This window comes from Felis catus, chromosome B3, assembly GCF_018350175.1.
Source record: "Felis catus isolate Fca126 chromosome B3, F.catus_Fca126_mat1.0, whole genome shotgun sequence".
Lineage (NCBI taxonomy): Eukaryota > Metazoa > Chordata > Mammalia > Carnivora > Felidae > Felis > Felis catus.
Genome location: NC_058373.1, coordinates 6,055,619 through 6,068,583, shown reverse-complemented (window position 1 = coordinate 6,068,583; position 12,965 = coordinate 6,055,619). Strand labels below are relative to the sequence as shown.

The following is a 12,965-nucleotide window of genomic DNA, read 5'->3' as shown; positions in this document are numbered from 1 at the left end:
TTTTTTCGTTTTCTTTTTCCAGATTGCTTTGGCTCTTCAGGGTCTTTTCTGGTTCCACACAAATTTCAGGATTGTTCTAGCTCTGTGAAGAATGCTGGTATTATTTTGATAGGGATTGCATTGAATATGTAGATTGCTTTGGGTAGTATTGACATTTTAACAATATTTGTTCTTCCTATCCAGGAGCATGGAATATTTTTTTCCTTTGTGTGTGTGTGTGTGTGTGTGTGTGTGTGTGTGTGTGTGTTCTTCAATTGCTTTCATAAGCTTTCTATAGTTTTCAGTGTATAGATTTTTCACCTGTTTGGTTAGATTTATTCTTAGGTATTTTACAGGTGTTGGTGCAATTATAAATGGGATTGATTCCTTGATTTCTCTTTCAGTTGCTTCATTGTTGGTGTATAGGAATGCAACTGATTTCTGTGCATTGGTTTTATATCCTGCAACTTTGCTGAATTCATGGATCAGTTCTAGCAGTTTTTTGGTGGAATCTTTAGGGTTTTCCATATAGAGTATCATGTCATCTGCCAAGAGTGAAAGTTTGACTTCCTCCTGACTGATTTGGATGCCTTTTATTCCTTTGTGTTGTCTGATTGTTGAGGCTAAGACTTCCAATACTACGTAGAATAACAGTGGTGAGAGTGGACATCCCTGTGTTGTTCCTGACCTTAGGGAGAAAGCTCTCAGTTTTTCCCCATTGAGGATGATATTAGTGTTGGGTCTTTCACATATGGCTTTTATGATCTTGGGGTATGATCCTTCTCTCCCTACTTTCTTGAGGGTTTTTATCAAGAAAGGATGCTGTATTTTGTCAAATGCTTTCTCTGCATCTATTGAGAGGATCATGTGGTTCTTGTCCTTTCTTTTATTGATGTGATGAATCATGTTAATTGTTTTGCAGATATTGAACCAGCCCTGCATCCCAGGTATAAGTCCCACCTGGTCATGGTAATTTTTTTAATGTATTGTTTGATCTGGTTGGCTAATACCTTGTTGAAGATTTTTGCATCCATGTTCATCAGGGAAATTGGTCTATAGTTCTCCTTTTTCATGGGGTCTTTGTCTGGTTTTGGAATCAAGATAATGCTGATTTTATAGAAAGAGTTTGGAAGTTTTTCCTCCATTTCTATTTTTTGGAACAGCTTCAAGAGAATAGGCGTTAACTCTTTCTTAAATGCTTGGTAGAATTCCCTTGGAAAGCCATCTGGTCCTGGACTCTTGTTTTTTGGGAAATTTTTGATTACTAATTCAATTTCTTTACTGGTTATGGGTCTGTCCAAATTTTCTATCCCTGTTTCAGTTTTGGTAGTGTATATGTTTCTAGGAATTTGTCCATTTCTTCCAGATTGCCCATTTTATTGGCATACAATTGCTCACCATATTCTCTTATTATTGTTTGTATTTCTGCAGCGTTGGTTGTGATCTCTCCTCTTTCATTCTTCATTTATTTGGGTCCCTTCCTTTTTCTTTTTGATCAATCTGGCTAGGGGGTGATTTTTTGTTAATTCTTTCAAAGAACCAGCTTCTGGTTTCATTGATCTGTTCTACTGGGTTTTTTGGTTTCAATAGCATTGATTTCTGCTCTAATCTTTATTATTTACTGTCTTCTGCTGGTTTGGGATTTATTTGCTGTTCTTTTTCCAGCTCTTTAAGGTGTAAGGTTAGGCTGTATATCTGAGACCTTTCTTCCTTCTTTAGGAAGGCCTGGATTGCTATATAGTTCCCTCTTATGACTGCCTTTGCTGTGTCCCAGAGGTTTTGGGCCGTGGTGTTGTCATTCTCATTGGTTTCCATGTACTTTTTAATTTCCTCTTTAACTTCTGGATTAGCCCATTTGTTCTTTAGTAGGATGTTCTTTAGTCTCCAAGTATTTGTTATCTTTCCAAATTTTTTCTTGTGGTTGATTTCGAGTTTCACAGCATTGTGGTCTGAAAATATGCATGGTATGATCTCGATCTTTTTGTACTTGTTGAGGGCTGATTTGTGTCCCAGTATGTGATCTATTCTGGAAAACGTTCCATATGAACTAGAGAAGAATGTATATTTGCAAATGTCCCTTTCTTGATGGTTCCAGCAAAGTCCGGAGCCTGCTTCTCACTGGCCCGAATGTGGTCTCATGCCTGAACCACTCGGTGCTGACCGTGCGGGCCTGTGTCACGTGCCCATCCCTGGAGCAATGCAGAGGGGGTGCCCACTGAAGCTAAGGAGGGGAGAGCACTGTCTGAAGAAAGAAAAATGCCAGACCTCAGGGGAAGAAGGCAGGGGGGGTGCTAAGCTTGGCCAAGACCTCAGAGGTGGCCCTGTCCACTCTCCAAAGTCACGTGTTGCCAACACCAGGCCACCTCCCCATCTCCTAGTGTGTGTGGGGAGGGCAGGAAGGGGAGAGGGGAGCTGGGGCATTCGAAAGAAGCCTCACAGGCCAGGTCCAAGGGAGGGAGGAGGGGGAAGAGAGGAGGGTGGAGGGCAGAGGGCCTGGCAAGGCTCCGGGGAATGGGTGGAAGGGGCCTGAGCCGCGTTGAGCTGGGGACCCACGGCTCTAGCCCCACTCGGGGCTGGTGCGCCAGCGGTCCCCAAAGAGGAGCTTGCCCACTGGGCAAAAGGACCCCTCAGAAGCACCAAGAACCCTGGGTCTCCTCAGGGGAGGCTGGAACCAGTGTGAGTGGAAGGAGCACCCAAGGCGCAACATTTGGGAGGTAGGGCCCTTAGGGTTGTGCAAATGCAGGGATGACATGTGGGGGGTCAGGGTGGGCTCCTGGCCTCACTCTGGGGTAAGTGGGGCTTAGCGGTTAAGGCTAGCTTCCCTCCCCAGCCTGGTCTCCAGATCCAGGCCCTGGCAAAATCCTGGCGCATCCACATGCCCTTTGGACAGACCTGCTTATTTGGTACCGCGTGGCCAGAGGGACACGGGGCTGGCCCTCCTCCAGACGCACCAGCCACCCACCCAAGGCAGGGGACCCCCCCCCCCAGTCCTACGCCTAGAACCTTAGGACGGGCCCATGCAGACAACTCATGACCACCTCCCCCATCCCCGCGTGGGGGGGGGGGTTCCACACTGTGACCCCTGCAGCCTGTACTTGAATCAATGTCTTGAATACAGAGCCGTCAGCTTAGCTGCCCCGCCTTAGAACCTGGCCCAACCAGCACCTACACAGTACAGTTTCCCCAGCGGGAGCAACATGTAGGCTCAGTGGGCAGAATGTTCGCTGCCGGCAATGACACTGGTGGCCACGGTGCAGTGGGGCCTTATTTTACACCCCCAGCCTCCCCCCCCCCCCCGCCCCCCACCACACACGCTTGCCCGCCAGGACTGGTCAACTTGCCAACACCTGACTGGTCAACTGCCGCCCACCGTTGTCCCCGTCCCAACGGCCAGGTACTAGCTTTGTGAAAAATGCCCTGTTTTCTGTGCTTCAGTGTCCCGATCTGTTAAATAGGTACAAGCGCACACACCTGCCCGCCTCACCTGCGGCGACTTGAGGTTAGACGGTGAATTCAAAGCCTTTAACACAGAGCCCGGCTCGGGTAACCAACCGCTCTGCCCATCCGACCCGGCCGGCCGGGACAGCAGCTCTTCCGAAGGACGCAGCGCCGCGGGCCAGCGGCCCCGTGGGGCACCCGGTGCCCACGCCACGCTCCGGCTCCCGCCTTCCAGCAGGCACGCGCCCCCGCCGCGCCAGGCCAGGGCACCCTGGCAGGGCCCCGGGTGACGTCCCACCACCTAGCCTCCGTCCCAGAGACAGGCCGGCGTTCAGCTGTCGCCTAAACCGTGCGCCCCGGGGGAGGCACACTGCGCCGCACTCACATCCGGGTCCCCAGCCAAAGCGGCCACCCACCCTCCGCTCCGGCGCGTCGGCTAGCCTCTTCCTTCCTTAACTCTCCCACCAACTGGCCACTTGTCACAGGTGCTGAGAACCGAGCGAGCGCACGCTGTCACCTACCTGGACGGTGCTCACTGACGTAGGCCTTGGGACGCGTACGCAGGGTCTCCTCCCCGGGGCGGGCGGCGCCGGCCCAGCGAGGGGGCGCGGGCGCAGGCGCAGGAGAGGTGGGAGGAGCCCCCTTCCCATCCGCCGTCCTCCGTCTTATTAGCAGAGACGTGTTAATGAAAATTCACACCGAGGTGCTGATAAACAGTGGGCCTCGCCGGCTCCGAGAGGGAGGAGAATGCTCTCCGCAGGGGAGGGCGCTGGCCGATGAGCCCCACTTATCTGTGAAAAGACTTGCTAATAACTTTAATTCCCCATCCGAAACCGCAGGGCCTTTGCCATGCAAACAGATTTTCTAACTTGGGTAGGGCCCCTGGAAAAGACTTCTCGCTCTGCTCCAGTTAGGGTCCTGGGAGGGGAGAGCAAGATGAGGGGCGAGGTGTGGGAAAGGGGGTGATCAGCGGAGGTGTGAGGTCAGCCCCCCTGCAGGGCCTCTGCTTTTGGATCCCGCTCTGTGCGGCCAAATGCCGGCCAGGGTGCGTGCGCCTGGACGCCTGAACGTCACAGCGGTGCCCCCGGCCACGCCGAATTCCTGCCCCTCCCGGCCTGGGCCTGAGCACTGGAACTGATCTCTGAGGTGGTTTCAGAACAAACCTATCCGTACCGACGGATAAACAGATAAACCGTGGTATATCCGTGCAATGGAGTTATCACTGGGCAATAAAAAGAAATGAAATACTGATGCACCTAGGCCACACGGATAAACCCGGAAAACGTTAAATGAAAGAAGCAGGACACAAAAGGCCTCTATTGTGTGATTCCAGTTACACAAAATGTCCGGAACCGGCCAATCTATGGAGACAGAAGGTAGATGCCTGGGCTGGAGGGGGAGGGGGGGGGGAGGGCGTGGGTCATGGGGAGCACCTGCTAATGGGCACAGGGTTTCTTTCCCCTGTGATGAAAATGTTCTCGATTTAGACAGTGGTAATGGTTGCATTACTACGAATATACTAAAGTCACTGAATTATAAGGTTGAATTTCATGGTATGTAAACTATATCTCAATAAAGCTACTATAAAAAACAAATGCTAAAGCCTGTGTTTCAAAGTTGCTTGGCAGGGAGGGGAGAACTTGGTATCCATAGAGGGCTGGGGGACCCTTGGGCAGAGGCTACATCCCCTAGCCTCACCTCAACTCCCCCACAAGGCTTGACTGCTTACCAGACCCCTTGAGCCAAGCCAGGCCCTTTCTGGGTCAAGGCTTCCTTCTTCCCCATACACTGCATCCCTGATCTGAACCCAGCAATGCAGACACGAGTGTGGTTCCAGGTCAGCTATGTGGATTTGGAGGCAACCCCAAGAGCCTCTCCACTCTAGCTAGGCCTCTGGGAGGTCACAGTTAACTCGGGACTGACTCATAAAATGTTAACGTCCCTAGCCCACCTGGAAGAGAAAGCAGAGTGAAGGGAGATAAGAAAATCCCAAGGTCCAGGCCACAAAGCTCCCGTACAGGGGAATAAGGACTTGGGATGCATGGAACGAGTCTTTGGAGCTGGTGTCCTCTCAGACCCCAGAGCTGGCAAAACCTGACCAGGGAGAACTTGGGATTCTGAATTCATACCGACCCTGAGTGCTGACCCTCAGTAAAATCGTTATTTGGGTATAAATTGTGTACAGGACCTGATGATGCACAGTAAGTACTAAGAAAACATATTTTCTACACAGATACTTTGCTTTTAATGCACCTCCCACCGGGTTCAAGGAAAAGGGGGACAGGCTCCACTGCTACCACTTTCTCACATACAGCATCTTCCTGCTCCAGGCTGGCCTTCCTGGAATAGGACAGGCTAAGCCAGGGCAAAGGGGAAAGGGTCTGGGCCTTTGTGCTTTGAGGGCTGAAGACTGCCAGAAACTCTCTTAATTCTCCTAGGTTCTTCTTTGGAGAAGGGGAGGGAGCTTTGTGTCCATGCGAAGGAAGAAGAAACGGTCAACTGACACCAGCACAGTTTATTCACAAATAAATAAATACATAGTAGGCAGGCGCCCCCTGCCTGCCTCCAAGGGTCAACCTATGGGTCCCTCCATTGCCGGAGGGGCTGGGGAGAGTTGTCTTGGGTGGGGACGGGCTCTCGCTCTCAGGAATGCCCATGCCAGTATCGCAGGTGCCCTCTCCTAGGAAAGGGAGTCTGGAGAGGGACCGTTTTGAAGGTGCTGAAAGCCAAAAGGGCCTCGATGCTCACAGGGCGCCAATTGTACGTCGTCACTTCGACTCAGGCCGGCGGCCACTCCAGGGGCGAGAGGGGCATCCAGGTCTCCAGCAGGGACAGCACGTCGCCGGGAAAGAGCTGGGGGGAGAGGGTATGGAGTTACCTTCAGCGCTGGCCGCCACGCGTGGGTGTCCGCGCTCGTAGGTTCTACTCGGGCACAAGAGCCTGTCCCCTGCGTGTCCTCTCCCTCCCCTCGCCGCTTGAGCGCCCCAGGCACACTAGCTACGCTGCTCGAGACAGCAAGCAGACAAGGCCAGGCTGCCGGCGGGGATGCCGCAGGAGGCCTGTGAGCGGCGGACGCGGACGACAGGTAGCAGCACCCACGTGGGTGGGGGGAGAGAGTCCCGCGCGGGGAAGGAAGTACTAACCGGGGACGAGGGGCTCGGCTCCATTGCCTGCGATTCCGAACACGCCGCCTCGTCATAAAGCACTGGCGGGTCGCGCGGCTGCGGCGCCGCTAGTTCTCCGAGACAGGCCGGCGGGGACCCCCAGGACGCGGAGGGGCTGGCGGCTGAGCCCAGTAGCTGGGCGCGCGCCTCCACCTGCACCTGCGTCTGCGTCTGCGCGGGGCCGCCGTCGGGACAGAGCGGGCAGCCCCGAGGCACCGCCGCGTCGCTGCGCCGCCGGCGCCGGCGCTGCAGGCTCTCCTCGCTGAGGCCCAGCACCGCCGACAGGTGGCCGATGTAGCGGATGGCCAGGCGCAGCGTCTCGATCTTGGTGAGGCTCTGGCCGGCGGGCGCCACGGAAGGCGGCAGAAAGCGGCGCAGCTCGTGCAGGGCGCGGGCGAGCGTGCGCATGCGCAGCTTCTCGCGCTCGCTGGCGCTCTGCCGCTGCCCGGAGCCCAGGCGGCTGCCGCGCGCGCCTCGCCTCCCTGCGCCCCGGGCTCCGGCGGCCGCGTGGGTGCCGGGCCGTCCGGGGCTCAGCTCGGGGCTGCCGGCCGGGACGCTGCCCCAGGAGTCCGGGGACGAGGCGGGGGAGCAGCCGCAGTCCCTGTCGGAGGGCGGCAGAGGCCGAGGCGGGCCCCAACCCGGGAAGAGGGGCCAGGACTCGGAGAGCGGCGGGCACAGGGACTGGGCCATGGCGGCGGCGGCGCATCTGCGGGCCGGCGCCCGGCGCCCGCTTTATCCCGAGCCCGAGGTGTGAAGTGGCCCCTTCCAGGCCGCATCAGCACTTCAAAGCGGGCTCGGGGCCTGGAGGGGGCGGGGCCATACCCTTTGAACCAACGAGGGGGGGGGTGCTGAAGGTGCGGGCTCCTTGGCCGCCCCAGGTCGGCCCCACCTGGGCCCTCGCATGGGCACCGGAGCCAGCCACTGGGGCCTCTTGCCCGCGCTGCCTGGCGTGTTGGGACAGCCCAGCAGGTCAGAGGAAGCGCGGTCCGGGGAACTGAAAGTACAGTACCTGGGCTTGGGGCTGCCTTCACCTGTTGGGACCTTATGCAGATTCTGACGCTTTCTTGCAAATTCGTTCCCAGTTTGTATAACGCGAGCCTTGAGGCAGACTGCAGCCAGGTCTGCAGAATGAATAGGATGGGGACCCGGAGTGGGGCCCTGATCCCTGCGAGAGGTGAAAGGAGCAGTAATCCATTTCTCCTCGGAGGCAGACCGGTCCTGGACGTGGCCTTACCTGGTGGTGGTGATCGGGGGTGGGGGGACGGAGGGAGCACTATGAGGAAACTATCCCAGGCAAATCCAACAAGCTGGCCAAGTATGGCCACGTTGCTGGACCATGTGAGCTGAGGGAGGGGAAGCCTCAGGCCCTCTAGGGCACCTTCTCCCTGGCAGGATCAAGGGCTTGGCAAGCTGCCACCACTGGCCACCAGTTGGCGTCCTACCATTTGGGGGCAGGTATATCAGGTTTTGCCATCGAAATGTGAGTGGACACGACATGGAAAAATGCACATAACAAAATTCATACCCCTCCGTAATAAAACTTCTCAGCCAACTAGCAATAGTGGGGAACCGTCTCAACCTGATAAAAGGCATCCACAAAGAGCCCACAGCTAATATTATAGTAAATAGTGGAAGAGTGAATGCTTTTCCATAATGTTGAGAACCAGAAGGGGATGTCTGCTCCTCCCCAGGCAGTGCGCCGGAGGGCCTGGCTTGTGCAAAAAAAGAAAAGCATACAGATTGCAAAGGAAGAGACTGAACCGTCTCCACTTGCAACAAGACTGTCTACGTAGGAAATCTCAAGGAACCGATACTGCCTGCCTGATCGCTCAGGAGTTTGAGTTTATACACCTTGTCATGATAGCTACTTCATGCACAGATGTCTGTTGTCCACCTAGACTGTGAAGTACCTGGTGTGTAGCATGTCTTCAAGAGAAGCGGTATGTAGGGTCTCTTCCAGTGTGAGGGGTCTAACATTTTGCATCCCCAATGCCTTCTAGCCCTGTGACTGCCGGGTGAGCTGGTCTGTAGCAAAGAAGGCCAAGTGGTTTAGCAGCTTCTCCCTGGGCATCTCTGCCCCCCACCGTCCCCCGCCCTCACCTCTTTTATCTTCTCCTGCCCTCGGCTTCTTCCAGCACCTTCTACACCCCCTTCCTCTGCAATCTGTCCCAGCGGCCCCAGAATGCTTACGCCCATGGTCACATCCAGGAGAGGCAGTCCCAACCCCCCCCCCCCTGGGGAGAAGGGGAGCTGCCGTAGGACCCATTCCCAAGGAGAGTCTGGTCCAGGAGAGCCCTCCCAGCTTGAAGCTGTCAGTAGGGTCTCCTTTTGGACCCTGCTCGATGGATGCCCTCCTGGGGCTCCAGATCCAAGCTAAGAAGCTGGTATTGCAGCCCAGTGGCTGGGCTCTTTTGATCCCACCGGACCCAAGGGGACAAACAGTTGGGACTTGGTAGAGTATGTTGTGCACTCAGGCGAGGGGCGGGGGTGAGGGGGTGGCGTGCAGAATAAAGACCCGTCAAGCAGGAGGGATGGGATCTGAGAGGGCTCAGAGCCTCTGCTGCCAACCTTCTGAATGTCAAAAAAAAAAAAAAAAAAAAAAAAAAAATCCCTCCAATCCCCACAGAATTCTGATTTCCACTTTGTAGCTAATTGAGGAAACTCAGCACAACCCAAAACTCCTAGGCAATCAGCCACCCTTTTGCTTTACTCTCATCTCTGAAAATACAGTATGTGCGTGTGACCGGAAAGTCAAAAGCTCAACAGGTAATGAAGGGTGTAACAAAGTTCATTACTATCCCCGCCTCTGAGGCCTGCCATTCTGTGTCCAGAGGAAACCACCGGTGCCGGTTTGTTATTGTAAAAGCACAAAATCAACCAGACATGTTTTGGACAACAGGCCGTATGTGTGGGAGGCAGACCGTTTATCCTGAAAAAACGCAGCTCTGTCTCCTGAGGATTCTCACATCTGGGACCTGAGGTTTGACATCCCTCGGGCACCTGCCCGGGAACCACCAAGAGGTCTGGAGCAGGGGAGGACACCGTGAGCGGTGCATGGCAGGCTGAAGGAGGGCTAAAAAGGTCCCGGGGCCAGTGTGGAGTCAAAGAGCCCACAAAAAGGGCATGAGAGAGGTGGGGCAGATGGCAGGGTTCTACCCCCGACCCCAACCTTGGCGTCTTCAGCCCTAAAGGCTGCCGCCTGGGAGTCCCTCCCTCTCCTGCTGCCCTTGGGGTGTCCAGGCTCAGTTTGTACAAGGGCCATGGCCAGTGGGCCCGATGGAGCTAAGCTGGGGAAGAGGAGGGACCCCCCCCCCCAACCTGGGGCCTGGGCTCCACCACCTCCTGTCAGTCGCCTCCCTTTTTCCTCTCCCCCCATCACCTTTGATCTCCTTATCGCCAGCCTCTCCTGTGGGTTCATTTGGGAGCTGCCCCCGTTAATGAGTTCTCCGGGCTGCAGGGCCCACACGCCCTCCCGCTGGGGTGAGGACTTCACACCTCTGGGGCCTGTGTTTTGACAAGTGCCGGTGCCAGTGGCTCCCGCTCCCCTGGCCCGAGCCTGCCTTCGCCTGCCAACGTGTAAGGCTGGGAAATGAGGCCTCGGGGCAGCCCCACTGAGCAGAGGTGAGAGTTCAGTTGCGGTCCTTGGCCGGGGTGGGGGCGGGCAGAGCAGGGCGGCATCCTCCCGGGCGGGGGGCCGGGGTCTCTCAGCCTTCCCGCTAGGAACCAGCCCGCTCCTCAGGCCCAGCCTGGTCCTGGACACCGCCCCCCCCCCCCCCCCAGCCTCAATGCCCTCATTTCCCGGCCAGCCCTTCTGACACAGGAGTGCTAATCAAAGGTGCTATGTCAATAGCCCCTTGGAGCCCCTAATCCCTGGCCCGCCGGAGCCAGAGGCCCCAGGAGAAGGAAGCAGCCCCCTGTACCGCCAGCCTGCTTAGCATCAGCAGGCGCATCTCCTGGGAAGCTCCTAATTCAGGTGCCCCTGCTTGCTGAGATCTTCCCACCACACCCCAGCACCCGCCCGAGGCAGCCCCTTCATTGTTGTTTAAGGAGCTGCCACCTCCAGGCAGCCTAGAACACCCCTCTGGAGTGTGGCCAGCGTGGGTCAGAAGAGAGTCCCCGTCCTGCCATGTAGCACCTGTGTCATGTGGGTAACTCACTCTCCATCTCGGGGCCCACACAGCTTCTGCCTCTGGGCCAGGGGGTAATGTCTGCTGTGCTGACATATTGTAAGGATCGGATCAGAGTATACGGACGGGGCTTTGGGCAACACCCAGGGGCACGCTTGCTGCCGTCGCTGGGGCCTGGCGCTGTGCTGGGGCCTGGCTGGGTCACAGCTGACAACCACGTGGCGATGTGGGCGTCTCTGCCTCCCTTTGTATGTGAGGGAATGGGGCGTAGGGAGGTTGTTCTAGGTCACGTGGCTAGCAGGGGCAGAGCTGGGGCCCGTTTGCCTGTGTGTGGGGCCAAAGCCCGGGTTCTCTCCTCTCCACCACCTCTCCTGTCTCTTCTGGAAGACGTGGGGGCCCCCTACCTCCCAGAGGCAGCCCCAAGAGTGAGGGTGCTGGCGTGGGAGATTTCCCCAGAGACCTCAAGTGCCCACAACATCTTGTCACAAGTCACAGGGACCATGGGAGACGTAAGAATAAAAAGGTTTCCACACCCACCCTGGACCTGCTGCACCAGAGCTGGAGAATCTCGGTATGAAAAGTACCATGTCCGGGTGCCTGGGGGGCTCCATCGGTTAAGCGTCCGACGGGCTCAGGTCATGATCTCACAGTTCGTGAGTTCTAGCCCCGTGTCAGGCTCTGTGCTGACCGCTCAGAGCCTGGAGCCTGCTTCGGATTCTGTGTCTCCCTCTCTCTCTGGCCCTCTCCTGCTCATGCTCTATCTCCCTGTGTCAAAAATAAACATTAAAAAGGAAAGAAAGAAAAGTACCGCCTCCCCCAGAATTATGAAGCTCGGCCACTTTTGAGAAGCAGTGCCCTATAGTGGCGTGGCCACCCCCACCTCAATCCAGAGAGTGGAGAAAGCACTGGGAGTGTCCAGCCCCCCATCATGGTTCCTAAACCCCCGTGGGTCATGGGTGGATGTGGCTGCAGCCACCTGGAGCCCCAAAGCAGTCAGGGGGCTCAGCAGGAAGGCCCCCGACTTCTCTGCCACCTCCCTTCTTCCCCAGCAGCCTCCCAGCTGAGGCCCCAAGGCTCCCAGGGAGACCCTTCCAACTAAGATCACCCCCTGTCCTCACACCTTTAGCTCCCGGAGCCTCTGAGTTGGCAAGCCATATGGAATAGATTATTCCGGACCTGAGATAATCTGATTATCTTGGTCATGGATCAGCTGGATGCTCAGCCAGTGGAAGTCACAGGAGGCAGAGGGGTGATGAGGAGGGAGGGGGTGGCAAGAAAGGAGAGAGATTTGGCGGATTCCAGGAGAGACTCAAGGGGAAGTGGCAGAATCTGCAGTTCTGGGAGCGGGGCTGAGGGCGCAGGGGGAGCAGACAGTGCCTCTCTCGTAGGGGAGTCACATTTATGCTTCTTTGCTTCCTCTGGGTAAGCGGAGGAAGATGGCAGCTTTCTAGGGTAACGTGGGGAAACCAAGGCAGAAAGGGGTTAAGGAGGGGAACCGGCCCAAAGCAGAGATGCGGACATGTGGGTGTGGGGAAGCCTGTCACGTGGCACCTTGGTTTCCCCAACTATAAAATGGAGCCAGGACTCTCCACTGCCTGCCCTGGTTGGAAGGTTCCCTTCCCAGGCCAGAGAGTTGACGTCTGGGTGGACAGTTGTGGACCGGTGTCCTCAAATTCCCAGCCACCGCCAGCAGAGGGCACTGCCCAGCCGCCGGGGATTTGGGGATCTGAGCAGGGCGGACCTGCCTGTAACAAGCCTTTGTTCTAGGGCCAGGGTCAGGCACCAGGAACCAGAGATGCAGGGGCTGACTTAAGAAGTGGGTGAAGCCAGCTCAATGCCAGTGTGATGGGCTGTGGGACTCCCAGATATGCCACTTGCCCTCTCTGGAGCCCTGCCTGCTCATCTGTTCACTGGGAAAAACATACAAGTGTGCAGAGAAGCAGAGGGACAGAGCCCAGAGGAGTGAGGAGAAGGGGGACGGGCCAGGAGGGAAGAGCCCAAGCAGGGCTTGGGGGCTTGGGTCCCCCGACCTTCCCTATATGCTCCTTGGAGCAAAGGCTGAAAAAAGACCACAAGCTGCTGGAAACTCTACGCAGCGGATGCCTTGGGCTCAGTGCCCTTGCCGAGTCCCCGCTAAGGATTTGCAGGTCTAGCTCAGCTGCTGACCGAGGCCATGTCCAACACCAGCCCCTCCAGGAAGCACAAGATAGACCTCCCTCCAGTCAGGATGGACAGTTCTGGGGTTCCTTGTAACCCC

General features: G+C 56.3%; 1 protein-coding gene and 1 long non-coding RNA gene across 2 annotated transcripts; one reads left to right on the top strand and one right to left on the bottom strand.

The window, feature by feature from the left end:
- Positions 1 to 5,917: 5,917 nt before the first annotated feature.
- On the bottom strand, positions 5,918 to 7,580 carry MESP1 (mesoderm posterior bHLH transcription factor 1). Its single transcript, XM_019831877.3, has 2 exons — positions 6,561 to 7,580; positions 5,918 to 6,270 (listed from the first exon to the last, which is right to left on the bottom strand). The coding sequence occupies exons 1-2, from the start codon at positions 7,269 to 7,271 to the stop codon at positions 6,196 to 6,198; spliced, it is 786 nt and encodes a 261-aa protein (XP_019687436.1). The 5' UTR covers positions 7,272 to 7,580; the 3' UTR covers positions 5,918 to 6,195.
- Positions 6,775 to 9,202, top strand: LOC109500492. Its single transcript, XR_002158058.2, has 2 exons — positions 6,775 to 6,909; positions 8,273 to 9,202. It is a non-coding gene; the product is annotated as an uncharacterized LOC109500492 (long non-coding RNA).
- The last annotated feature ends 3,763 nt before the right edge of the window (positions 9,203 to 12,965 follow it).

What these genes read in the sequence shown, in the direction of transcription:
- MESP1 (XM_019831877.3), bottom strand. Translation starts at nt 7,271, where the DNA reads ATGGCCCAGTCCCTGTGCCCGCCGCTCTCCGAGTCCTGGCCCCTCTTC. An exon ending in AGCCGAGCCCCTCGTCCCCG is followed by an intron (nt 6,271 to 6,560) that starts GTTAGTACTTCC and finishes CTCTCCCCCCAG; the next exon opens with CTCTTTCCCGGCGACGTGCT.